The 25,000-nt window shown below is 49.5% G+C and overlaps 1 protein-coding gene across 2 annotated transcripts in view; it reads left to right on the top strand.

Annotated features, from left to right (window-relative positions):
• The window catches only part of flt4 (fms related receptor tyrosine kinase 4), a 126,768-nt gene that overhangs the window by 93,743 nt on the left and 8,025 nt on the right, over positions 1–25,000 (top strand). For both annotated transcript variants that reach the window (XM_045212555.1, XM_045212554.1), the window contains exons 19-25: positions 1–86; positions 1,400–1,565; positions 2,036–2,130; positions 18,739–18,861; positions 19,342–19,453; positions 19,612–19,711; positions 22,191–22,296. The exon at positions 1–86 is cut by the window's left edge and continues 117 nt beyond it. In XM_045212555.1, coding sequence (XP_045068490.1) covers positions 1–86; positions 1,400–1,565; positions 2,036–2,130; positions 18,739–18,861; positions 19,342–19,453; positions 19,612–19,711; positions 22,191–22,296 — 788 coding nt within the window. The remainder of the gene's footprint in view (positions 87–1,399; positions 1,566–2,035; positions 2,131–18,738; positions 18,862–19,341; positions 19,454–19,611; positions 19,712–22,190; positions 22,297–25,000) is intronic.

Genomic DNA, 25,000 nt, shown 5'->3' with positions numbered 1-25,000 from the left:
CCCTCATGGTGGTGGTGGAGTACTGCAAGTATGGAAACCTGTCCAACTACCTGAGAGCCAAGAGAGAGTTCTTCCTACCTTACAGGGTAAGACCTAACCCTGACCCCTAACCCCTAACCTCTAACCCCTAACCTCTAACCCCTAACCTCTAACCCCTAACCTCTAACCCCTAACCTCTAACCCTAACCTCTAACCCTAACCCATAACCTGTCCAACTACCTGAGAGCCACGAGAGAGTTCTCCCTACCTTACAGGGTAAGACCTAACCCTGACCCCTAACCCCTAACCTCTAACCCCTAACCTCTAACCCTGACCCCTAACCCCTAACCTCTAACCTCTAACCCCTAACCTGTCCAACTACCCGAGAGCCAAGAGAGAGTTCTCCCTACAGGGTAAGCTTTGTGAAACTCTGAGGTTGGTTTCCATACACAGATTAAGCCTAGTTCATGCTCCATGGAGATTCACCACTGATAGTGATTCTTAGTCCAAGACTAGGCTTAATCTGTGTCCGGGAAGCCATTCCTGAGTCTTTAGTTTTCAGAGACATTAGTTAGTTACTGACTCATGGAGTGTAATCTACTGATGTGTTCAGCGAACGGTTTTGGATTTCCGGTTATTGGGTCGTAACATACAGTAGTTCGGGATCAGGCCTTTGATATACCGTATGATTGACGTCATGTAACTGTTTTATCAGGGTGACACTAGAGACAATTACATACAGCATTTACAGATGGTTTTGTTCAATTGAAAAGAAAATCCTAGAGGTGTATGGAATGTGATGGTGAGCGTTGAAGAGGCTTTTCTGTTGCAGGGCTGGTGATCTATTGTGGCACAAGGCTCTCTTCCTATGACACAACGGCTGTTGAAATACACTGAGTCCGGGATTCAATCCAATCGCGCTTTGTCCGCAATGCATGTTTTAAAGGCAGTGTCCCGCGTTCACTGAGACCACATTCATGGTAAACGCTGCATATGTCGTCTCGATCGGAAATGACCTTTTAAGTGGTTCGAAGTTAATGATGAAGTGCGATTGGATTAAATCCCGGCCTATGTGTATCCTCCCGAGTGGTGCAGTGATCTAAGGCACTGCATCGCAGTGCTAGCTGTGCCACTAGAGATCCTGGTTCGAATCCAGGCTCTGTCATAGCCGGCCGCGACCGGGAGACCCATGGGGCAGCGCACAATTGGCCCAGCGTCGTCCAGGGTAGGGGAGGGAATGGCCGGCAGGGGATGTAGCTCAGTTGGTAGAGCATGGCGTTTGCAACGCCAGGGTTGTGGGTTCGATTCCAGTATAAAAAAATAAAAATGTATGCGCTCACTAACTGTAAGTCGCTCTGGATAAGAGCATCTGCTAATTTACTAAAATGTAAACGTAGATGACAACCTGTGTGTTCCTCAGGACCGCTCCCCGAAGACTCAGAGCCAGGTGAGACGCATGATAGAGGCGGGACAAGTGGAGCAGAGAGCCCGCCTCCCACCTTCCTCCTCCTCCTCTATTGGCAGCCCCCAGAGTCAGTCATCCAGCAAGTCCAATCAGAAGAGCCACTCGCCTGCTGTGGAGAAGAGTGAGTAGTGTGAAATGCTGTATTAGCCAAATCCTAACTTCAGAATCCTAACTAAACAATGCCTTAATGTCAATGGGATTTTGCCCTTTTAAGTGCTGAAAGTTCAGTCTTGACCTTTTGACTGAAGAGCCTCAAGAATGTAGAATTAAGACAAGTTATAGCTGAGTTAAATCCTCCCTCTCTCTCTCTCTCTCTCTCTCTCTCTCTCTCTCTCTCTCTCTCTCTCTCTCTCTCTCTCTCTCTCTCTCTCTCTCTCTCTCTCTCTCTCTCTCTGTCTCTGTCTCTCTCTCTCTCTCTGTCTCTCTCTCTCTCTCTGTCTCTCTCTCTCTCTCTCTCTCTCTCTCTCTCTCTCTCTCTCTCTCTCTCTCTCTCTCTCTCTCTCTCTCTCTCTCTCTCTCTCTCCTTCCCTCCATCCCTCACCTCCCTCCTCATACCTCCCTCCCTCCCTTCCCCTCCCTCCCTTGCTCCAGTGGAAGACCTATGGAAGACTCCTCTCACTATAGAAGATCTGATCTGCTATAGTTTCCAGGTGGCCAGAGGAATGGAGTTCCTGGCCTCACGAAAGGTATCTATCTCCCCAGCAACCACACAGCAACCACACACCCATCGTCCCAGAAGATTTCTCCCTAAAAACCCATCGTCCCAGAAACCACACACAGATTATAGAGAACAACATGTATAATATATAATAATACATACCGGGCCAGTTACCCAGAACCACATGAACCACACATGGTGTGGTATAAGGCTCTGGACTAAAGTAGTGCACTACAGCATATTGATCGCCATAGAAACCCCAGAGATTCTAGAGACCAATCTGACAGGGGTGTGAGGAGGAGGAGGAGGAGGAGGAGGATGGGGAGGAGGAGGAGGGGGAGGAGGAGGAGGAGGAGGAGGAGGGGGAGGAGGTGGAGGAGGAGGAGGAGGAGGAGGAGGAGGAGGAGGGGGAGACATACTTTTACTAAGTGGCGCCATTGTGGAATTTCAATGGTGTAAGGGTGGGGGTTGCAAACGCGTACTGGAATCTGTCCATTGTGCACCCAGGCTACAGCATGTGCTACCTCCCACTCAGTCTCTGTATCTAGGCTCTCCACCAGAGCACAGTAGTCCACCAGGAGCCTCTGGGTTACAGTAGTCCACCAGGAGCCTCTGGATTACAGTAGTCCACCAGGAGCCTCTGGATTACAGTAGTCCACCAGGAGCCTCTGGATTACAGTAGTCCACCAGGAGCCTCTGGATTACAGTAGTCCACCAGGAGCCTCTGGATTACAGTAGTCCACCAGGAGCCTCTGGATTACAGTAGTCCACCAGGAGCCTCTGGATTACAGTAGTCCACCAGGAGCCTCTGGATTACAGTAGTCCACCAGGAGCCTCTGGGTTACAGTAGTCCACCAGGAGCCTCTGGATTACAGTAGTCCACCAGGAGCCTCTGGATTACAGTAGTCCACCAGGAGCCTCTGGATTACAGTAGTCCACGAGGAGCCTCTGGGTTACAGTAGTCCACCAGGAGCCTCTGGGTTACAGTAGTCCACCAGGAGCCTCTGGATTACAGTAGTCCACCAGGAGCCTCTGGGTTACAGTAGTCCACCAGGAGCCTCTGGATTACAGTAGTCCACCAGGAGCCTCTGGATTACAGTAGTCCACCAGGAGCCTCTGGATTACAGTAGTCCACCAGGAGCCTCTGGGTTACAGTAGTCCACCAGGAGCCTCTGGATTACAGTAGTCCACCAGGAGCCTCTGGATTACAGTAGTCCACCAGGAGCCTCTGGATTACAGTAGTCCACCAGGAGCCTCTGGATTACAGTAGTCCACCAGGAGCCTCTGGATTACAGTAGTCCACCAGGAGCCTCTGGATTACAGTAGTCCACCAGGAGCCTCTGGATTACAGTAGTCCACCAGGAGCCTCTGGGTTACAGTAGTCCACCAGGAGCCTCTGGGTTACAGTAGTCCACCAGGAGCCTCTGGATTACAGTAGTCCACCAGGAGCCTCTGGATTACAGTAGTCCACCAGGAGCCTCTGGGTTACAGTAGTCCACCAGGAGCCTCTGGATTACAGTAGTCCACCAGGAGCCTCTGGATTACAGTAGTCCACCAGGAGCCTCTGGATTACAGTAGTCCACCAGGAGCCTCTGGATTACAGTAGTCCACCAGGAGCCTCTGGATTACAGTAGTCCACCAGGAGCCTCTGGGTTACAGTAGTCCACCAGGAGCCTCTGGGTTACAGTATTCAACCAGGAGCCTCTGGGTTACAGTAGTCCACCAGGAGCCTCTGGGTTACAGTAGTCCACCAGGAGCCTCTGGGTTACAGTAGTCCACCAGGAGCCTCTGTATTACAGTAGTCCACCAGGAGCCTCTGGATTACAGTAGTCCACCAGGAGCCTCTGGATTACAGTAGTCCACCAGGAGCCTCTGGATTACAGTAGTCCACCAGGAGCCTCTGGGTTACAGTAGTCCACCAGGAGCCTCTGGATTACAGTAGTCCACCAGGAGCCTCTGGATTACAGTAGTCCACCAGGAGCCTCTGGATTACAGTAGTCCACCAGGAGCCTCTGGATTACAGTAGTCCGCCAGGAGCCTCTGGATTACAGTAGTCCACCAGGAGCCTCTGGATTACAGTAGTCCACCAGGAGCCTCTGGATTACAGTAGTCCACCAGGAGCCTCTGGGTTACAGTAGTCCACCAGGAGCCTCTGGGTTACAGTAGTCCACCAGGAGCCTCTGGATTACAGTAGTCCACCAGGAGCCTCTGGATTACAGTAGTCCACCAGGAGCCTCTGGATTACAGTAGTCCACCAGGAGCCTCTGGGTTACAGTAGTCCACCAGGAGCCTCTGGGTTACAGTAGTCCACCAGGAGCCTCTGGATTACAGTAGTCCACCAGGAGCCTCTGGATTACAGTAGTCCACCAGGAGCCTCTGGGTTACAGTAGTCCACCAGGAGCCTCTGGATTACAGTAGTCCACCAGGAGCCTCTGGATTACAGTAGTCCACCAGGAGCCTCTGGGTTACAGTAGTCCACCAGGAGCCTCTGGGTTACAGTAGTCCACCAGGAGCCTCTGGGTTACAGTAGTCCACCAGGAGCCTCTGGGTTACAGTAGTCCACCAGGAGCCTCTGGGTTACAGTAGTCCACCAGGAGCCTCTGGATTACAGTAGTCCACCAGGAGCCTCTGGTTACAGTAGTCCACCAGGAGCCTCTGGATTACAGTAGTCCACCAGGAGCCTCTGGATTACAGTAGTCCACCAGGAGCCTCTGGATTACAGTAGTCCACCAGGAGCCTCTGGATTACAGTAGTCCACCAGGAGCCTCTGGATTACAGTAGTCCACCAGGAGCCTCTGGATTACAGTAGTCCACCAGGAGCCTCTGGATTACAGTAGTCCACCAGGAGCCTCTGGGTTACAGTAGTCCACCAGGAGCCTCTGGATTACAGTAGTCCACCAGGAGCCTCTGGATTACAGTAGTCCACCAGGAGCCTCTGGATTACAGTAGTCCACCAGGAGCCTCTGGATTACAGTAGTCCACCAGGAGCCTCTGGATTACAGTAGTCCACCAGGAGCCTCTGGATTACAGTAGTCCACCAGGAGCCTCTGGGTTACAGTAGTCCACCAGGAGCCTCTGGAACATGTTTCAGGTGGTATCCATACTGGCTGTTGTCGGGTGAGTCGGGCCGTTGCTGGGCCAGGATTACATAGGAAGTCCAGCACTACATACCAACGTGAGGGAACTGAAGTCCATTAGCAGCTTTTAAGGCTAGCCCTTCTAATCCTCCTCCTGTCAGGTTAGCCAGTGATCCACACTCGCCATATAGTTCTTCAAGTTTAACTAAGATTTTAGCAGTTGTATCTGTGTCATTAGAATCTAATAACTGTATCTGGCGTTTGGCCTCTCCTTCTAGCAAGGTCTGCAAAAAAAATATAGACCTTTTGTTCTTCAGGGAGGCCTTGTGCTCGGAGCAGGGCTTGTGTTTTGTTTGACCACTTCAAACATACTGTCCGAGTGTTTAAAAAAGGGCTAGGATCTCTGTATGAAGGAAGACTAAGAACTCTGTAAAAGAAGACTAAGGACACCCAGCTATGATCTCACCAGTTCACCAGTTCACACAGACCACACAGAGTTTCCAAGTTTATTACGCTTCAAGGGAGGGGATGTTGAGGGGATGTTGAGGGGATGTTGAGGGGATGTTGAGGGCCCCAAAATAGTGTTTTCTGATACAGGCTACAGGCCCTTTAAGAGTCGTCCAAAAAACTCTGTATCTTATGAAAAAAGGTCACTGGCTTTTTAAGAGTCCGCTTGGGGTCGGGTGAGAATGTCCTTTTGCGCAGTCCCACTGTATTGTCCACAGCATCCAATAGGATTCTCACGTCTCCGGGGTCTATTTTTCCGCCACCCATAGCCTGCTTAGACAGGGGAGACAGAAGTTGAGGCACCAGAAAGTCAGTGGGACCATCCAAGGGAAAATCTTGCAAGGCACAGAGTAATTTTAAGTGAATGTGAACGGAGCCAGAGAGGAAGAGGCGAAGTGACTGATACACCCCTGTCTCAGGCAGTAAGGAGCTCAGTATGTTAGAGGAGTGACTGATACACCCCTGTCTCAGGCAGTAAGGAGCTCAGTATGTTAGAGGAGTGACTGATACACCCCTGTCTCTGGCAGTAAGGAGTTCAGTATGTTAGAGGAGTGACTGATACACCCCTGTCTCTGGCAGTAAGGAGCTCAGTATGTTAGAGGAGTGACTGATACACCCCTGTCTCTGGCAGTAAGGAGCTCAGTATGTTAGAGGAGTGACTGATACACCCCTGTCTCTGGCAGTAAGGAGTTCAGTATGTTAGAGGAGTGACTGATACACCCCTGTCTCTGGCAGTAAGGAGTTCAGTATGTTAGAGGAGTGACTGATACACCCCTGTCTCAGGCAGTAAGGAGCTCAGTATGTTAGAGGAGTGACTGATACACCCCTGTCTCTGGCAGTAAGGAGTTCAGTATGTTAGAGGAGTGACTGATACACCCCTGTCTCTGGCAGTAAGGAGCTCAGTATGTTAGAGGAGTGACTGATACACCCCTGTCTCAGGCAGTAAGGAGCTCAGTATGTTAGAGGAGTGACTGATACACCCCTGTCTCTGGCAGTAAGGAGCTCAGTATGTTAGAGGGGTGACTGATACACCCCTGTCTCAGGCAGTAAGGAGCTCAGTATGTTAGAGCGGTGACTGATACACCCCTGTCTCTGGCAGTAAGGAGTTCAGTATGTTAGAGGAGTGACTGATACACCCCTGTCTCAGGCAGTAAGGAGCTCAGTATGTTAGAGCGGTGACTGATACACCCCTGTCTCTGGCAGTAAGGAGTTCAGTATGTTAGAGGAGTGACTGATACACCCCTGTCTCTGGCAGTAAGGAGTTCAGTATGTTAGAGCGGTGACTGATACACCCCTGTCTCAGGCAGTAAGGAGCTCAGTATGTTAGAGGGGTGACTGATACACCCCTGTCTCAGGCAGTAAGGAGCTCAGTATGTTAGAGCGGTGACTGATACACCCCTGTCTCTAACAGTAAGGAGCTCAGTATGTTAGAGGGGTGACTGATACATCCCTGTCTCTGGCAGTAAGGAGCTCAGTATGTTAGAGCGGTGACTGATACACCCCTGTCTCTGGCAGTAAGGAGTTCAGTATGTTAGAGGAGTGACTGATACACCCCTGTCTCTGGCAGTAAGGAGCTCAGTATGTTAGAGGGGTGACTGATACACCCCTGTCTCAGGCAGTAAGGAGCTCAGTATGTTAGAGCGGTGACTGATACACCCCTGTCTCTGGCAGTAAGGAGTTCAGTATGTTAGAGGAGTGACTGATACACCCCTGTCTCAGGCAGTAAGGAGCTCAGTATGTTAGAGCGGTGACTGATACACCCCTGTCTCTGGCAGTAAGGAGTTCAGTATGTTAGAGGAGTGACTGATACAACCCTGTCTCTGGCAGTAAGGAGTTCAGTATGTTAGAGCGGTGACTGATACACCCCTGTCTCAGGCAGTAAGGAGCTCGGTATGTTAGAGGGGTGACTGATACACCCCTGTCTCAGGCAGTAAGGAGCTCAGTATGTTAGAGCGGTGACTGATACACCCCTGTCTCTGGCAGTAAGGAGCTCAGTATGTTAGAGGGGTGACTGATACATCCCTGTCTCTGGCAGTAAGGAGCTCAGTATGTTAGAGCGGTGACTGATACACCCCTGTCTCTGGCAGTAAGGATCTCAGTATGTTAGAGGAGTGACTGATACACCCCTGTCTCTGGCAGTAAGGAGCTCAGTATGTTAGAGGAGTGACTGATACACCCCTGTCTCTGGCAGTAAGAAGCTCAGTATGTTAGAGGAGTGACTGATACACCCCTGTCTCTGGCAGTAAGGAGTTCAGTATGTTAGAGCGGTGACTGATACACCCCTGTCTCAGGCAGTAAGGAGCTCAGTATGTTAGAGGGGTGACTGATACACCCCTGTCTCTGGCAGTAAGGAGTTCAGTATGTTAGAGCGGTGACTGATACACCCCTGTCTCAGGCAGTAAGGAGCTCAGTATGTTAGAGGGGTGACTGATACACCCCTGTCTCAGGCAGTAAGGCGCTCAGTATGTTAGAGCGGTGACTGATACACCCCTGTCTCTGGCAGTAAGGAGCTCAGTATGTTAGAGGAGTGACTGATACACCCCTGTCTCTGGCAGTAAGGAGCTCAGTATGTTAGAGGGGTGACTGATACACCCCTGTCTCTGGCAGTAAGGAGCTCAGTATGTTAGAGGAGTGACTGATACACCCCTGTCTCTGGCAGTAAGGAGCTCAGTATGTTAGAGCGGTGACTGATACACCCCTGTCTCTGGCAGTAAGGAGCTCAGTATGTTAGAGGAGTGACTGATACACCCATGTCTCAGGCAGTAAGGCGCTCAGTATGTTAGAGCGGTGACTGATACACCCCTGTCTCAGGCAGTAAGGAGTTCAGTATGTTAGAGGAGTGACTGATACACCCCTGTCTCAGGCAGTAAGGAGCTCAGTATGTTAGAGCGGTGACTGATACACCCCTGTCTCTGGCAGTAAGGAGCTCAGTATGTTAGAGGAGTGACTGATACACCCCTGTCTCTGGCAGTAAGGAGCTCAGTATGTTAGAGCGGTGACTGATACACCCCTGTCTCTGGCAGTAAGGAGCTCAGTATGTTAGAGGGGTGACTGATACACCCCTGTCTCTGGCAGTAAGGAGCTCAGTATGTTAGAGGAGTGACTGATACACCCCTGTCTCAGGCAGTAAGGAGCTCAGTATGTTAGAGGAGTGAGTGATACACCCCTGTCTCTGGCAGTAAGGAGCTCAGTATGTTAGAGCGGTGACTGATACACCCCTGTCTCTGGCAGTAAGGAGCTCAGTATGTTAGAGGAGTGACTGATACACCCCTGTCTCTGGCAGTAAGGAGCTCAGTATGTTAGAGCGGTGACTGATACACCCCTGTCTCAGGCAGTAAGGAGCTCAGTATGTTAGAGGAGTGAGGGATACACCCCTGTCTCTGGCAGTAAGGAGCTCAGTATGTTAGAGCGGTGACTGATTCACCCCTGTCTCTGGCAGTAAGGAGCTCAGTATGTTAGAGGAGTGACTGATACACCCCTGTCTCTGGCAGTAAGGAGCTCAGTATGTTAGAGGAGTGACTGATACACCCCTGTCTCTGGCAGTAAGGAGCTCAGTATGTTAGAGGAGTGACTGATACACCCCTGTCTCTGGCAGTAAGGAGCTCAGTATGTTAGAGGAGTGACTGATACACCCCTGTCTCTGGCAGTAAGGAGTTCAGTATGTTAGAAGAGTGACTGATACACCCCTGTCTCTGGCAGTAAGGAGCTCAGTATGTTAGAGGTGTGACTGATACACCCCTGTCTCAGGCAGTAAGGAGCTCAGTATGTTAGAGCGGTGACTGATACACCCCTGTCTCTGGCAGTAAGGAGTTCAGTATGTTAGTGGAGTGACTGATACACCCCTGTCTCAGGCAGTAAGGAGCTCAGTATGTTAGAGCGGTGACTGATACACTCCTGTCTCTGGCAGTAAGGAGTTCAGTATGTTAGAGGAGTGACTGATACACCCCTGTCTCTGGCAGTAAGGAGTTCAGTATGTTAGAGCGGTGACTGATACACCCCTGTCTCAGGCAGAAAGGAGCTCAGTATGTTAGAGGGGTGACTGATACACCCCTGTCTCAGGCAGTAAGGAGCTCAGTATGTTAGAGCGGTGACTGATACACCCCTGTCTCTGGCAGTAAGGAGCTCAGTATGTTAGAGGGGTGACTGATACATCCCTGTCTCTGGCAGTAAGGAGCTCAGTATGTTAGAGCGGTGACTGATACACCCCTGTCTCTGGCAGTAAGGAGCTCAGTATGTTAGAGGAGTGACTGATACACCCCTGTCTCTGGCAGTAAGGAGCTCAGTATGTTAGAGGAGTGACTGATACACCCCTGTCTCTGGCAGTAAGGAGCTCAGTATGTTAGAGGAGTGACTGATACACCCCTGTCTCTGGCAGTAAGGAGTTCAGTATGTTAGAGCGGTGACTGATACACCCCTGTCTCAGGCAGTAAGGAGCTCAGTATGTTAGAGGGGTGACTGATACACCCCTGTCTCTGGCAGTAAGGAGTTCAGTATGTTAGAGCGGTGACTGATACACCCCTGTCTCAGGCAGTAAGGAGCTCAGTATGTTAGAGGGGTGACTGATACACCCCTGTCTCAGGCAGTAAGGCGCTCAGTATGTTAGAGCGGTGACTGATACACCCCTGTCTCTGGCAGTAAGGAGCTCAGTATGTTAGAGGAGTTACTGATACACCCCTGTCTCTGGCAGTAAGGAGCTCAGTATGTTAGAGGGGTGACTGATACACCCCTGTCTCTGGCAGTAAGGAGCTCAGTATGTTAGAGGAGTGACTGATACACCCCTGTCTCTGGCAGTAAGGAGCTCAGTATGTTAGAGTGGTGACTGATACACCCCTGTCTCTGGCAGTAAGGAGCTCAGTATGTTAGAGGAGTGACTGATACACCCCTGTCTCAGGCAGTAAGGCGCTCAGTATGTTAGAGCGGTGACTGATACACCCCTGTCTCTGGCAGTAAGGAGTTCAGTATGTTAGAGGAGTGACTGATACACCCCTGTCTCAGGCAGTAAGGAGCTCAGTATGTTAGAGCGGTGACTGATACACCCCTGTCTCTGGCAGTAAGGAGCTCAGTATGTTAGAGGAGTGACTGATACACCCCTGTCTCTGGCAGTAAGGAGCTCAGTATGTTAGAGGGGTGACTGATACACCCCTGTCTCTGGCAGTAAGGAGCTCAGCATGTTAGAGGAGTGACTGATACACCCCTGTCTCTGGCAGTAAGGAGCTCAGTATGTTAGAGCGGTGACTGATACACCCCTGTCTCTGGCAGTAAGGAGCTCAGTATGTTAGAGGAGTGACTGATACACCCCTGTCTCTGGCAGTAAGGAGCTCAGTATGTTAGAGGAGTGACTGATACACCCCTGTATCTGGCAGTAAAGAGCTCAGTATGTTAGAGGAGGGACTGATACACCCCTGTCTCTGGCAGTAAGGAGCTCAGTATGTTAGAGCGGTGACTGATACACCCCTGTCTCTGGCAGTAAGGAGCTCAGTATGTTAGAGGAGTGACTGATACACCCCTGTCTCTGGCAGTAAGGAGCTCAGTATGTTAGAGCGGTGACTGATACACCCCTGTCTCTGGCAGTAAGGAGCTCAGTATGTTAGAGGGGTGACTGATACACCCCTGTCTCTGGCAGTAAGGAGCTCAGTATGTTAGAGGAGTGACTGATACACCCCTGTCTCAGGCAGTAAGGAGCTCAGTATGTTAGAGGAGTGAGTGATACACCCCTGTCTCTGGCAGTAAGGAGTTCAGTATGTTAGAGCGGTGACTGATACACCCCTGTCTCAGGCAGTAAGGAGCTCAGTATGTTAGAGGAGTGACTGATACACCCCTGTCTCTGGCAGTAAGGAGCTCAGTATGTTAGAGCGGTGACTGATACACCCCCTGTCTCTGGCAGTAAGGAGCTCAGTATGTTAGAGGGGGTGACTGATACACCCCTGTCTCTGGCAGTAAGGAGCTCAGTATGTTAGAGGAGTGACTGATACACCCCTGTCTCAGGCAGTAAGGAGCTCAGTATGTTAGAGGAGTGAGTGATACACCCCTGTCTCTGGCAGTAAGGAGCTCAGTATGTTAGAGCGGTGACTGATACACCCATGTCTCTGGCAGTAAGGAGCTCAGTATGTTAGAGCGGTGACTGATACACCCATGTCTCTGGCAGTAAGGAGCTCAGTATGTTAGGAGGAGTGACTGATACACCCTGTCTCTGGCAGTAAGGAGCTCAGTATGTTAGAGGAGTGACTGATACACCCCTGTCTCTGGCAGTAAGGAGCTCAGTATGTTAGAGGAGTGACTGATACACCCCTGTCTCTGGCAGTAAGGAGCTCAGTATGTTAGAGGAGTGACTGATACACCCCTGTCTCTGGCAGTAAGGAGCTCAGTATGTTAGAGCGGTGACTGATACACCCCTGTCTCTGGCAGTAAGGAGCTCAGTATGTTAGAGGAGTGACTGATACACCCCTGTCTCAGGCAGTAAGGCGCTCAGTATGTTAGAGCGGTGACTGATACACCCCTGTCTCTGGCAGTAAGGAGTTCAGTATGTTAGAGGAGTGACTGATACACCCCTGTCCTAGGCAGTAAGGAGCTCAGTATGTTAGAGCGGTGACTGATACACCCCTGTCTCTGGCAGTAAGGAGCTCAGTATTTTAGAGGAGTGACTGATACACCCCTGTCTCTGGCAGTAAGGAGCTCAGTATGTTAGAGGGGTGACTGATACACCCCTGTCTCAGGCAGTAAGGAGCTCAGTATGTTAGAGGAGTGACTGATACACCCCTGTCTCTGGCAGTAAGGAGCTCAGTATGTTAGAGGAGTGACTGATACACCCCTGTCTCAGGCAGTAAGGAGCTCAGTATGTTAGAGGGGTGACTGATACACCCCTGTCTCTGGCAGTAAGGAGCTCAGTATGTTAGAGGAGGGACTGATACACCCCTGTCTCTGGCAGTAAGGAGCTCAGTATGTTAGAGCGGTGACTGATACACCCCTGTCTCTGGCAGTAAGGAGCTCAGTATGTTAGAGGAGTGACTGATACACCCCTGTCTCTGGCAGTAAGGAGCTCAGTATGTTAGAGCGGTGACTGATACACCCCTGTCTCTGGCAGTAAGGAGCTCAGTATGTTAGAGGAGTGACTGATACACCCCTGTCTCTGGCAGTAAGGAGCTCAGTATGTTAGAGGGGTGACTGATACACCCCTGTCTCTGGCAGTAAGGAGCTCAGTATGTTAGAGGAGTGAGTGATACACCCCTGTCTCTGGCAGTAAGGAGCTCAGTATGTTAGAGGAGTGACTGATACACCCCTGTCTCAGGCAGTAAGGAGCTCAGTATGTTAGAGGAGTGACTGATACACCCCTGTCTCTGGCAGTAAGGAGCTCAGTATGTTAGAGCGGTGACTGATACACCCCTGTCTCTGGCAGTAAGGAGCTCAGTATGTTAGAGGAGTGACTGATACACCCCTGTCTCAGGCAGTAAGGCGCTCAGTATGTTAGAGCGGTGACTGATACACCCCTGTCTCTGGCAGTAAGGAGCTCAGTATGTTAGAGGAGTGACTGATACACCCCTGTCTCAGGCAGTAAGGAGCTCAGTATGTTAGAGGGGTGACTGATACACCCCTGTCTCTGGCAGTAAGGCGCTCAGTATGTTAGAGCGGTGACTGATACACCCCTGTCTCAGGCAGTAAGGAGCTCAGTATGTTAGAGGGGTGACTGATACACCCCTGTCTCTGGCAGTAAGGAGCTCAGTATGTTAGAGGAGGGACTGATTCACCCCTGTCTCTGGCAGTAAGGAGCTCAGTATGTTAGAGCGGTGACTGATACACCCCTGTCTCTGGCAGTAAGGAGCTCAGTATGTTAGAGGAGTGACTGATACACCCCTGTTTCTGGCAGTAAGGAGCTCAGTATGTTAGAGCGGTGACTGATACACCCCTGTCTCTGGCAGTAAGGAGCTCAGTATGTTAGAGGAGTGACTGATACACCCCTGTCTCTGGCAGTAAGGAGCTCAGTATGTTAGAGGGGTGACTGATACACCCCTGTCTCTGGCAGCAAGGAGCTCAGTATGTTAGAGGGGTGACTGATACACCCCTGTCTCTGGCAGTAAGGAGCTCAGTATGTTAGAGCGGTGACTGATACACCCCTGTCTCTGGCAGTAAGGAGCTCAGTATGTTAGAGGAGTGACTGATACACCCCTGTCTCTGGCAGTAAGGAGCTCAGTATGTTAGAGGGGTGACTGATACATCCCTGTCTCTGGCAGTAAGTAGCTCAGTATGTTAGAGCGGTGACTGATACACCCCTGTCTCTGGCAGTAAGGATCTCAGTATGTTAGAGGAGTGACTGATACACCCCTGTCTCTGGCAGTAAGGAGCTCAGTATGTTAGAGGAGTGACTGATACACCCCTGTCTCTGGCAGTAAGAAGCTCAGTATGTTAGAGGAGTGACTGATACACCCCTGTCTCTGGCAGTAAGGAGTTCAGTATGTTAGAGCGGTGACTGATACACCCCTGTCTCAGGCAGTAAGGAGCTCAGTATGTTAGAGGGGTGACTGATACACCCCTGTCTCTGGCAGTAAGGAGTTCAGTATGTTAGAGCGGTGACTGATACACCCCTGTCTCAGGCAGTAAGGAGCTCAGTATGTTAGAGGGGTGACTGATACACCCCTGTCTCAGGCAGTAAGGCGCTCAGTATGTTAGAGCGGTGACTGATACACCCCTGTCTCTGGCAGTAAGGAGCTCAGTATGTTAGAGGAGTGACTGATACACCCCTGTCTCTGGCAGTAAGGAGCTCAGTATGTTAGAGGGGTGACTGATACACCCCTGTCTCTGGCAGTAAGGAGCTCAGTATGTTAGAGGGGTGACTGATACACCCCTGTCTCTGGCAGTAAGGAGCTCAGTATGTTAGAGGGGTGACTGATACACCCCTGTCTCAGGCAGTAAGGCGCTCAGTATGTTAGAGGAGTGACTGATACACCCCTGTCTCAGGCAGTAAGGCGCTCAGTATGTTAGAGGAGTTACTGATACACCCCTGTCTCTGGCAGTAAGGAGCTCAGTATGTTAGAGGGGTGACTGATACACCCCTGTCTCTGGCAGTAAGGAGCTCAGTATGTTAGAGGAGTGACTGATACACCCCTGTCTCTGGCAGTAAGGAGATCAGTATGTTAGAGTGGTGACTGATACACCCCTGTCTCTGGCAGTAAGGAGCTCAGTATGTTAGAGGAGTGACTGATACACCCCTGTCTCAGGCAGTAAGGCGCTCAGTATGTTAGAGCGGTGACTGATACACCCCTGTCTCTGGCAGTAAGGAGTTCAGTATGTTAGAGGAGTGACTGATACACCCCTGTCTCAGGCAGTAAGGAGCTCAGTATGTTAGAGCGGTGACTGATACACCCCTGTCTCTGGCAGTAAGGAGCTCAGTATGTTAGAGGAGTGACTGATACACCCCTGTCTCTGGCAGTAAGGAGCTCAGTATGTTAGAGGGGTGACTGATACACCCCTGTCTCTGGCAGTAAGGAGCTCAGTATGTTAGAGGAGTGACTGATACACCCCTGTCTCTGGCAGTAAGGAGCTCAGTATGTTAGAGCGGTGACTGATACACCCCTGTCTCTGGCAGTAAGGAGCTCAGTATGTTAGAGGAGTGACTGATACACCCCTGTCTCTGGCAGTAAGGAGCTCAGTATGTTAGAGGAGTGACTGATACACCCCTGTCTCTGGCAGTAAGGAGCTCAGTATGTTAGAGCGGTGACTGATACACCCCTGTCTCTGGCAGTAAGGAGCTCAGTATGTTAGAGGAGTGACTGATACACCCCTGTCTCTGGCAGTAAGGAGCTCAGTATGTTAGAGCGGTGACTGATACACCCCTGTCTCTGGCAGTAAGGAGCTCAGTATGTTAGAGGGGTGACTGATACACCCCTGTCTCTGGCAGTAAGGAGCTCAGTATGTTAGAGGAGTGACTGATACACCCCTGTCTCAGGCAGTAAGGAGCTCAGTATGTTAGAGGAGTGAGTGATACACCCCTGTCTCTGGCAGTAAGGAGTTCAGTATGTTAGAGCGGTGACTGATACACCCCTGTCTCAGGCAGTAAGGAGCTCAGTATGTTAGAGGAGTGACTGATACACCCCTGTCTCTGGCAGTAAGGAGCTCAGTATGTTAGAGCGGTGACTGATACACCCCTGTCTCTGGCAGTAAGGAGCTCAGTATGTTAGAGGGGTGACTGATACACCCCTGTCTCTGGCAGTAAGGAGCTCAGTATGTTAGAGGAGTGACTGATACACCCCTGTCTCAGGCAGTAAGGAGCTCAGTATGTTAGAGGAGTGAGTGATACACCCCTGTCTCTGGCAGTAAGGAGCTCAGTATGTTAGAGCGGTGACTGATACACCCATGTCTCTGGCAGTAAGGAGCTCAGTATGTTAGAGCGGTGACTGATACACCCATGTCTCTGGCAGTAAGGAGCTCAGTATGTTAGAGGAGTGACTGATACACCCCTGTCTCTGGCAGTAAGGAGCTCAGTATGTTAGAGGAGTGACTGATACACCCCTGTCTCTGGCAGTAAGGAGCTCAGTATGTTAGAGGAGTGACTGATACACCCCTGTCTCTGGCAGTAAGGAGCTCAGTATGTTAGAGGAGTGACTGATACACCCCTGTCTCTGGCAGTAAGGAGCTCAGTATGTTAGAGCGGTGACTGATACACCCCCTGTCTCTGGCAGTAAGGAGCTCAGTATGTTAGAGGAGTGACTGATACACCCCTGTCTCAGGCAGTAAGGCGCTCAGTATGTTAGAGCGGTGACTGATACACCCCTGTCTCTGGCAGTAAGGAGTTCAGTATGTTAGAGGAGTGACTGATACACCCCTGTCCTAGGCAGTAAGGAGCTCAGTATGTTAGAGCGGTGACTGATACACCCCTGTCTCTGGCAGTAAGGAGCTCAGTATGTTAGAGGAGTGACTGATACACCCCTGTCTCTGGCAGTAAGGAGCTCAGTATGTTAGAGGGGTGACTGATACACCCCTGTCTCAGGCAGTAAGGAGCTCAGTATGTTAGAGGAGTGACTGATACACCCCTGTCTCTGGCAGTAAGGAGCTCAGTATGTTAGAGGAGTGACTGATACACCCCTGTCTCAGGCAGTAAGGAGCTCAGTATGTTAGAGGGGGTGACTGATACACCCCTGTCTCTGGCAGTAAGGAGCTCAGTATGTTAGAGGAGGGACTGATACACCCCTGTCTCTGGCAGTAAGGAGCTCAGTATGTTAGAGCGGTGACTGATACACCCCTGTCTCTGGCAGTAAGGAGCTCAGTATGTTAGAGGAGTGACTGATACACCCCTGTCTCTGGCAGTAAGGAGCTCAGTATGTTAGAGCGGTGACTGATACACCCCCTGTCTCTGGCAGTAAGGAGCTCAGTATGTTAGAGGAGTGACTGATACACCCCTGTCTCTGGCAGTAAGGAGCTCAGTATGTTAGAGGGGTGACTGATACACCCCCTGTCTCTGGCAGTAAGGAGCTCAGTATGTTAGAGGAGTGAGTGATACACCCCTGTCTCTGGCAGTAAGGAGCTCAGTATGTTAGAGGAGTGACTGATACACCCCTGTCTCAGGCAGTAAGGAGCTCAGTATGTTAGAGGAGTGACTGATACACCCCTGTCTCTGGCAGTAAGGAGCTCAGTATGTTAGAGCGGTGACTGATACACCCCTGTCTCTGGCAGTAAGGAGCTCAGTATGTTAGAGGAGTGACTGATACACCCCTGTCTCAGGCAGTAAGGCGCTCAGTATGTTAGAGCGGTGACTGATACACCCCTGTCTCAGGCAGTAAGGAGCTCAGTATGTTAGAGGGGTGACTGATACACCCCTGTCTCTGGCAGTAAGGAGCTCAGTATGTTAGAGGAGGGACTGATTCACCCCTGTCTCTGGCAGTAAGGAGCTCAGTATGTTAGAGCGGTGACTGATACACCCCTGTCTCTGGCAGTAAGGAGCTCAGTATGTTAGAGGAGTGACTGATACACCCCTGTCTCTGGCAGTAAGGAGCTCAGTATGTTAGAGCGGTGACTGATACACCCCTGTCTCTGGCAGTAAGGAGCTCAGTATGTTAGAGGAGTGACTGATACACCCCTGTCTCTGGCAGTAAGGAGCTCAGTATGTTAGAGGGGTGACTGATACACCCCTGTCTCTGGCAGCAAGGAGCTCAGTATGTTAGAGGGGTGACTGATACACCCCTGTCTCAGGCAGTAAGGAGCTCAGTATGTTAGAGGAGTGACTGATACACCCCTGTCTCAGGCAGTAAGGAGCTCAGTATGTTAGAGGAGTGACTGATACACCCCTGTCTCTGGCTGAGGCCCAAATGGCACCCTATTCTCTATATAGTGCACTACTTTTGACCCGAGCCCTATTGGCCTGTAGTGCACTTTAATGAGCCCCGGTCAAAAGTTGTGCACTATATAGAGAATAGGGTGCCATTTGGCACGCATCCTGTCTCTGTCTCATCCTCAATGATGCCTTTGACCTCTTGACCCCTCTGTGACCCCTCTGTGACCCAGGAGCTTTGATGTTGTCATCTCCTCTGTAGGAGCTCAACAGAGACTTGACAGCCCGGAACATTCACCTGACATGCACACACTCGCAGAAACACACACACAGACACACACACACACCACTGTAACTCTTCCCCGGGTCGTTGCTGTAAAATATTATTATATTCTCAGACAGCTTACCTGGTAAAATAAATAAACACACCTATCCAAAGAGCTTTGATGTGTCTCTACCTGTGCAACCTATCCACAGAGACTTGGTGAACCACATCATATCAGCAGTCAAGGTTGAGATTGATCTCACACACACGCCCACCCACACCCACACACCACATTTGAAAGAGAGTGTGTCTGCAGTGTTGTTAAGGTTATGTGTTTGTGTGTGTGTGTGTGTGTGTGTGTGTGTGTGTGTGTGTGTGTGTGTGTGTGTGTGTGTCTGTGTGTGTGTGTGTGTGTGTGTGTGTGTGTGTGTGTGTGTGTGTGTGTGTGTGTGTGTGTGTGTGTGTGTGTGTGTGTGTGTGTGTGTGTGTGTGTGTGTGTGTGTGTGTGTGTGTGTGTGTGTGTTTCGGTAGTGTATCCACAGGGACCTGGCAGCGAGGAACATTCTACTGTCAGAGAACAATGTGGTGAAGATCTGTGACTTCGGCCTGGCTAGAGACATCTACAAAGACCCCGACTACGTCAGGAAAGGCAACGTAAGACACACCTTTCTGAAAACTAGCTATATCAGGGCCAATGGCTAATTAAAATCTCTGTCACCAGAGGTGCTTTAGAAATGTACATTTTCAATAGTTATGATTGTCTAGGAATCATCCACTACACTCTTAGAAAAAAAGGTGCTATCTAGAACCTAAAAGGGTTCTTCTGCTGTCTCCATAGGAGAACCCTTAGAAGAACCATTTTTGGTTCCAGGTAGAACCTATTTGGGTTTCCTTATAGAACCCTTTCCACAGAGGGTTCTACATGATCTCTCTCTCTCTCTCTCTCTCTCTCTCTCTCTCTCTCTCTCTCTCTCTCTCTCTCTCTCTCTCTCTCTCTCTCTCTCTCTCTCTCTCTCTCTCTCTCTCTCTCTCTCTCTCTCTCTCTCTCTCTCTCTCTCTCTCTCTCTCTCTCTCTCTCTCTCTCTCTCTCTCTCTCTCTCTCTCTCTCTCTCTCTCCCTCCCCCCCACCCCCAGGCCCGTCTGCCACTGAAATGGATGGCTCCAGAGAGTATCTTTGACAAGGTCTACACCAGCCAGTCTGACGTCTGGTCCTTTGGTGTTCTACTCTGGGAGATCTTCTCTCTGGGTGAGACATTTACATTTAGCTCTTTTAGCAGACTTACAGTCTCTCAGTGAAAGACAATGTTCTTCCCTAGTTGTATGATATACAGTTAGCCAGCCAGCCATCCACCCTGACAGACAGACAGACCTTCTCTCTGATAACACCAGTGTTCCTCTCCTCAGGTGCGTCTCCGTACCCAGGTGTACAGATCGATGAGGACTTCTGTAAACGTCTAAAAGACGGAACCAGGATGAGAGCTCCAGAAACAGCTTCCCCTGAGATGTGAGTCACCACAGATCCTATAATAATTCACAAGATATACAGCACCAGTCAAAGGTTTGGACACACCAACTCATTCAAGGGTTTTTCTTCATTTTTACTATTTTCTACGTTGTAGAATAATGGTGAAGACATCAAAACTATGAAATAACACATATGGAATCATGTAGTAACCAAAAACGTGTTAAACAAATAAAAATATATTTTATATTTGAGATTCTTTAAATAGCCACCCTTTGCCTTGATGACAGCTTTGCACACTCTTGGCATTCTCTCAACCAGCTTCACCTGGAATGCTTTTCCAACAGTCTTGAAGGAGTTCCCACATATGCTGAGCACTTGTTGGCTGCTTTTCCTTCACTCTGCAGTCCAACTCAAACCATCTCAATTGGGTTGAGGTCGGGTGATTGTGGAGGCCAGGTCATCTGATGCAGCACTCCATCACTCTCCTTCTTGGTCAAATAGCCCTTACACAGCCTGGAGGTGTGTTGGGTCATTGTCCTGTTGAAAAACAACTGATAGTCCCACTAAGCGCAAATCAGATGGGATGGCGTATCGCTGCAGAATGCTGTGGGAGCCATGCTGTTTAAGTGTGCCTTGAATTGTAAATACATAAATGACAGTGTCACCAGCAAAGCACCCCCACACCATCACACCTCCTTCTCCATGCTTCACGGTGGGAACCACACTTGCGGAGATCATCTGTTCACCTACTCTGCGTCTCACAAAGACACAGCGGTTGGAACCAAAAATATCAAATTTGGACTCATCAGACCAAAGGAGAGATTTCCACCGGTCTAATGTCCATTGCTCGTATTTCTTGGCCCAAGCAAGTCTCTTCTTCTTATTGGTGTCCTTTAGTAGTGGTTTCTTTGCAGCAATTCGACCATGAAGGCCTGATTCACACAGTCTCCTCTGAACAGTTGATGTTGAGATATGTCTGTTACTTGAACTCTGTGAAGCATTTATTTGGGCTGCAATTTCTGAGGCTGGTAACTCTAATGAACTTATCCTCTGCAGTAGAGGTAACTCTGGGTCTTCCTTTCCTGTGGCGGTCCTCATGAGAGCCAGTTTCATCACAGCGCTTGATGGTTTTTGCGACTGCACTTGAAGAAACTTTCAAAGTTCTTGAAATATTCCGCATTGACTGACCTTCATGTCTTAAAGTAATGATGGACTGTCATTTCTCTTTGCTTATTTGAGCTGTTCTTGCCATAATATGGACTTGGTCTTTTACCAAATAGGGCTATCTTCTGTATACCCCCCTACCTTGTCAAAACACAACTGATTGGCTCAAACGCATTAAGAAGGAAAGAAATTCCACAATTGAACTTTTAAGAAGGCACACCTGTTAATTGAAATGCATTCCAGGTGACTACCTCATGAAGCTGGTTGAGAGAATGCCAAGAGTGTGCAAAGCTGTCATCAAGGCAAAGGGTGGCTACTTTGAAGAATATAAAATATATTTTGATTTGTTTAACACTTTCTTGGTTACTGCATGATTCCATATGTGTTATTTCATAGTTTTGATGTCTTCACTATTATTCTACAATGTATAAAATAGTTTAAAAAATTAAGAAAAACCCTGGAATGAGTAGGTGTGTCCAAACTTTTAACTGGTGCTGTATGTAAATAAGGTAGTGTATATAGTTCTATGTGAGTCTCTTCTTCCTTACCTACCTTGGCACAACATGCGTCCTGTAGTGGATATAACTACTAATGGCTGTGTGGAGTGCACTCTAACACTCTTTTAACCCTACTGTGTGCCTCTGTTGCCCCCTGCTGGTCGTTATGGGATCCTGCTGGCCTGTAGGATATCTCTGCTGGTAGTTATGGGATCCTGCTGGCCTGTAGGATATCTCTGCTGGTCGTTATGGGATCCTGCTGGCCTGTAGGATATCTCTGCTGGTCGTTATGGGATCCTGCTGGCCTGTAGGATATCTCTGCTGGTAGTTATGGGATCCTGGTGGCCTGTAGGATATCTCTGCTGGTAGTTATGGGATCCTGCTGGCCTGTGGGATATCTCTGCTGGTAGTTATGGGATCCTGCTGGCCTGTGGGATATCTCTGCTGGTAGTTATGGGATCCTGCTGGCCTGTAGGATATCTCTGCTGGTAGTTATGGGATCCTGCTGGCCTGTGGGATATCTCTGCTGGTAGTTATGGGATCCTGCTGGCCTGTAGGATATCTCTGCTGGTAGTTATGGGATCCTGCTGGCCTTTGGGATTTCTCTGCTGGTAGTTATGGGATCCTGCTGGTAGTTATGGGATCCTGCTGGTAGTTATGGGATCCTGCTGGCCTGTAGGACATGCCTTTGCTGTAACATGTTGCTGTGTGTCTGTCTGTCTGTCTGTCTGTCTGTCTGTCTGTCTGTCTGTCTGTCTCTCTGTCTCTCTGTCTCTCTTAATAGCTATGGTATAATGCTGGCCTGTAGGACATGTCTTTGCTGTAACATGTTGCTGTGTGTCTGTCTCTCTTAATAGCTATGGTATAATGCTGGCCTGCTGGCAGGGCGAGCCCCGGGAGAGACCTACCTTCCAAGCCCTGGTAGATATCCTGGGAGACCTACTACAGGACAGCAGCCTTCCAGTAAGACACTGAGAGCTTTTAACCTATCCAGTCCTGTTCCATCTGTCAACCTATCCAGTCATGTTCCATCTGTCAACCTATCCAGTCCTGTTCCATCTGTCAACCTATCCAGTCATGTTCCATCTGTCAACCTATCCAGTCATGTTCCATCTGTCAACCTATCCAGTCCTGTTCCATCTGTCAACCTATCCAGTCATGTTCCATCTGTCAACCTATCCAGTCCTGTTCCATCTGTCAACCTATCCAGTCATGTTCCATCTGTCAACCTATCCAGTCCTGTTCCATCTGTCAACCTATCCAGTCATGTTCCATCTGTCAACCTATCCAGTCATGTTCCATCTGTCAACCTATCCAGTCCTGTTCCATCTGTCAACATATCCAGTCCTATTCCATCTGTCAACCTATCCAGTCATGTTCCATCTGTCAACCTATCCAGTCATGTTCCATCTGTCAACCTATCCAGTCCTGTTCCATCTGTCAACCTATCCAGTCATGTTCCATCTGTCAACCTATCCAGTCCTGTTCCATCTGTCAACCTATCCAGTCATGTTCCATCTGTCAACCTATCCAGTCATGTTCCATCTGTCAACCTATCCAGTCATGTTCCATCTGTCAACCTATCCAGTCATGTTCCATCTGTCAACCTATCCAGTCCTGTTCCATCTGTCAACCTATCCAGTCCTATTCCATCTGTCAACCTATCCAGTCATGTTCCATCTGTCAACCTATCCAGTCATGTTCCATCTGTCAACCTATCCAGTCCTGTTCCATCTGTCAACCTATCCAGTCATGTTCCATCTGTCAACCTATCCAGTCCTGTTCCATCTGTCAACCTATCCAGTCCTGTTCCATCTGTCAACCTATCCAGTCCTGTTCCATCTGTCAACCTATCCAGTCATGTTCCATCTGTCAACACTGAAGTCATAGCGTCCATTTCTGGAAGAATGGGGGATACTGACAGAAATGGAACCAGGCCCGTGTGGAAGAACAGGGGATACTGACAGAAATGGAACCAGGCCCGTGTGGAAGAACAGGGGATACTGACAGAAATGGAACCAGGCCCGTGTGGAAGAACGGGGGATACTGACAGAAATGGAACCAGGCCCGTGTGGAAGAATGGGGGATACTGACAGAAATGGAACCAGGCCCGTGTGTAGCTAGCTAGATGTGGAAGAATGGGGGATACTGACAGAAATGGGACCAGGTCCGTGTGTAGCTAGCTAGATGTGGAAGAATGGGGGATACTGACAGAAATGGAACCAGGCCCGTGTGGAGCTAGCTAGATGTGGAAGAACGGGGGATACTGACAGAAATGGAACCAGGCCCGTGTGGAAGAACAGGGGATACTGACAGAAATGGAACCAGGCCCGTGTGGAAGAACAGGGGATACTGACAGAAATGGAACCAGGCCCGTGTGGAAGAACAGGGGATACTGACAGAAATGGAACCAGGCCCGTGTGGAAGAACGGGGGATACTGACAGAAATGGAACCAGGCCCGTGTGGAAGAATGGGGGATACTGACAGAAATGGAACCAGGCCCGTGTGTAGCTAGCTAGATGTGGAAGAATGGGGGATACTGACAGAAATGGGACCAGGCCCGTGTGTAGCTAGCTAGATGTGGAAGAATGGGGGATACTGACAGAAATGGAACCAGGCCCGTGTGGAGCTAGCTAGATGTGGAAGAATGGGGGATACTGACAGAAATGGAACCAGGCCCGTGTGTAGCTAGCTAGATGTGGAAGAATGGGGGATACTGACAGAAATGGAACCAGGCCCGTGTGTAGCTAGCTAGATGTGGAAGAATGGGGGATACTGACAGAAATGGGACCAGGCCCGTGTGGAGCTAGCTAGATGTGGAAGAACGGGGGATACTGACAGAAATGGTACCAGGCCCGTGTGGAGCTAGCTAGATGTGGAAGAACGGGGGATACTGACAGAAATGGAACCAGGCCCGTGTGGAAGAACGGGGGATACTGACAGAAATGGAACCAGGCCCGTGTGGAAGAACGGGGGATACTGACAGAAATGGAACCAGGCCCGTGTGTAGCTAGCTAGATGTTGTTTAAAATGGTTTATAAACCGGGTAGTTTGAGTCCTGAATGCTGATTGGCTGAAAGCCTTGGTATGTCAGACAATATTCCACGGTATGATGCAAAATGACTTGTTTTACTGTTCTAATTACGTTGGTAACCAGTTTATAATAACAATAAAGCAGCTCAGAGGTTTGTGATATACGGGCAACATACCATCTCTAAGACATGAATCCAGCACTCCGTGTTACGTCATGCTAAGAACAGACCTTAGCCGTGGCACTCCGTGTTACGTCATGCTAAGAACAGACCTTAGCCGTGGTATATTGGCCATTTACCAAACACCCTCGGGCCTTATTGCTTAAAAAGGATATGTGTGTTACATTGCTGTATTTTCCGTTCTGTAGGATGGTAAGGACTAACTGATATTAATTTTCTGTAGGATGGTACAAACTGATTTTATATTCTGTAGGATGGTAAGGACTAACTGATATTGTTTTCTGTAGGATGGTAAGGACTAACTGATATTGTTTTCTGTAGGATGGTAAGGACTAACTGATATTATTTTCTGTAAGATGGTAAGGACTAACTGATATTGTTTTCTGTAGGATGGTAAGGACTAACTGATATTGTTTTCTGTAGGATGGTAAGGACTAACTGATATTATTTTCTG

This window comes from Coregonus clupeaformis, unplaced genomic scaffold, assembly GCF_020615455.1.
Source record: "Coregonus clupeaformis isolate EN_2021a unplaced genomic scaffold, ASM2061545v1 scaf0022, whole genome shotgun sequence".
Lineage (NCBI taxonomy): Eukaryota > Metazoa > Chordata > Actinopteri > Salmoniformes > Salmonidae > Coregonus > Coregonus clupeaformis.
The sequence above is the reverse complement of the archived record's forward strand: the minus strand, read 5'-3'. Positions and strand labels throughout refer to the sequence as shown.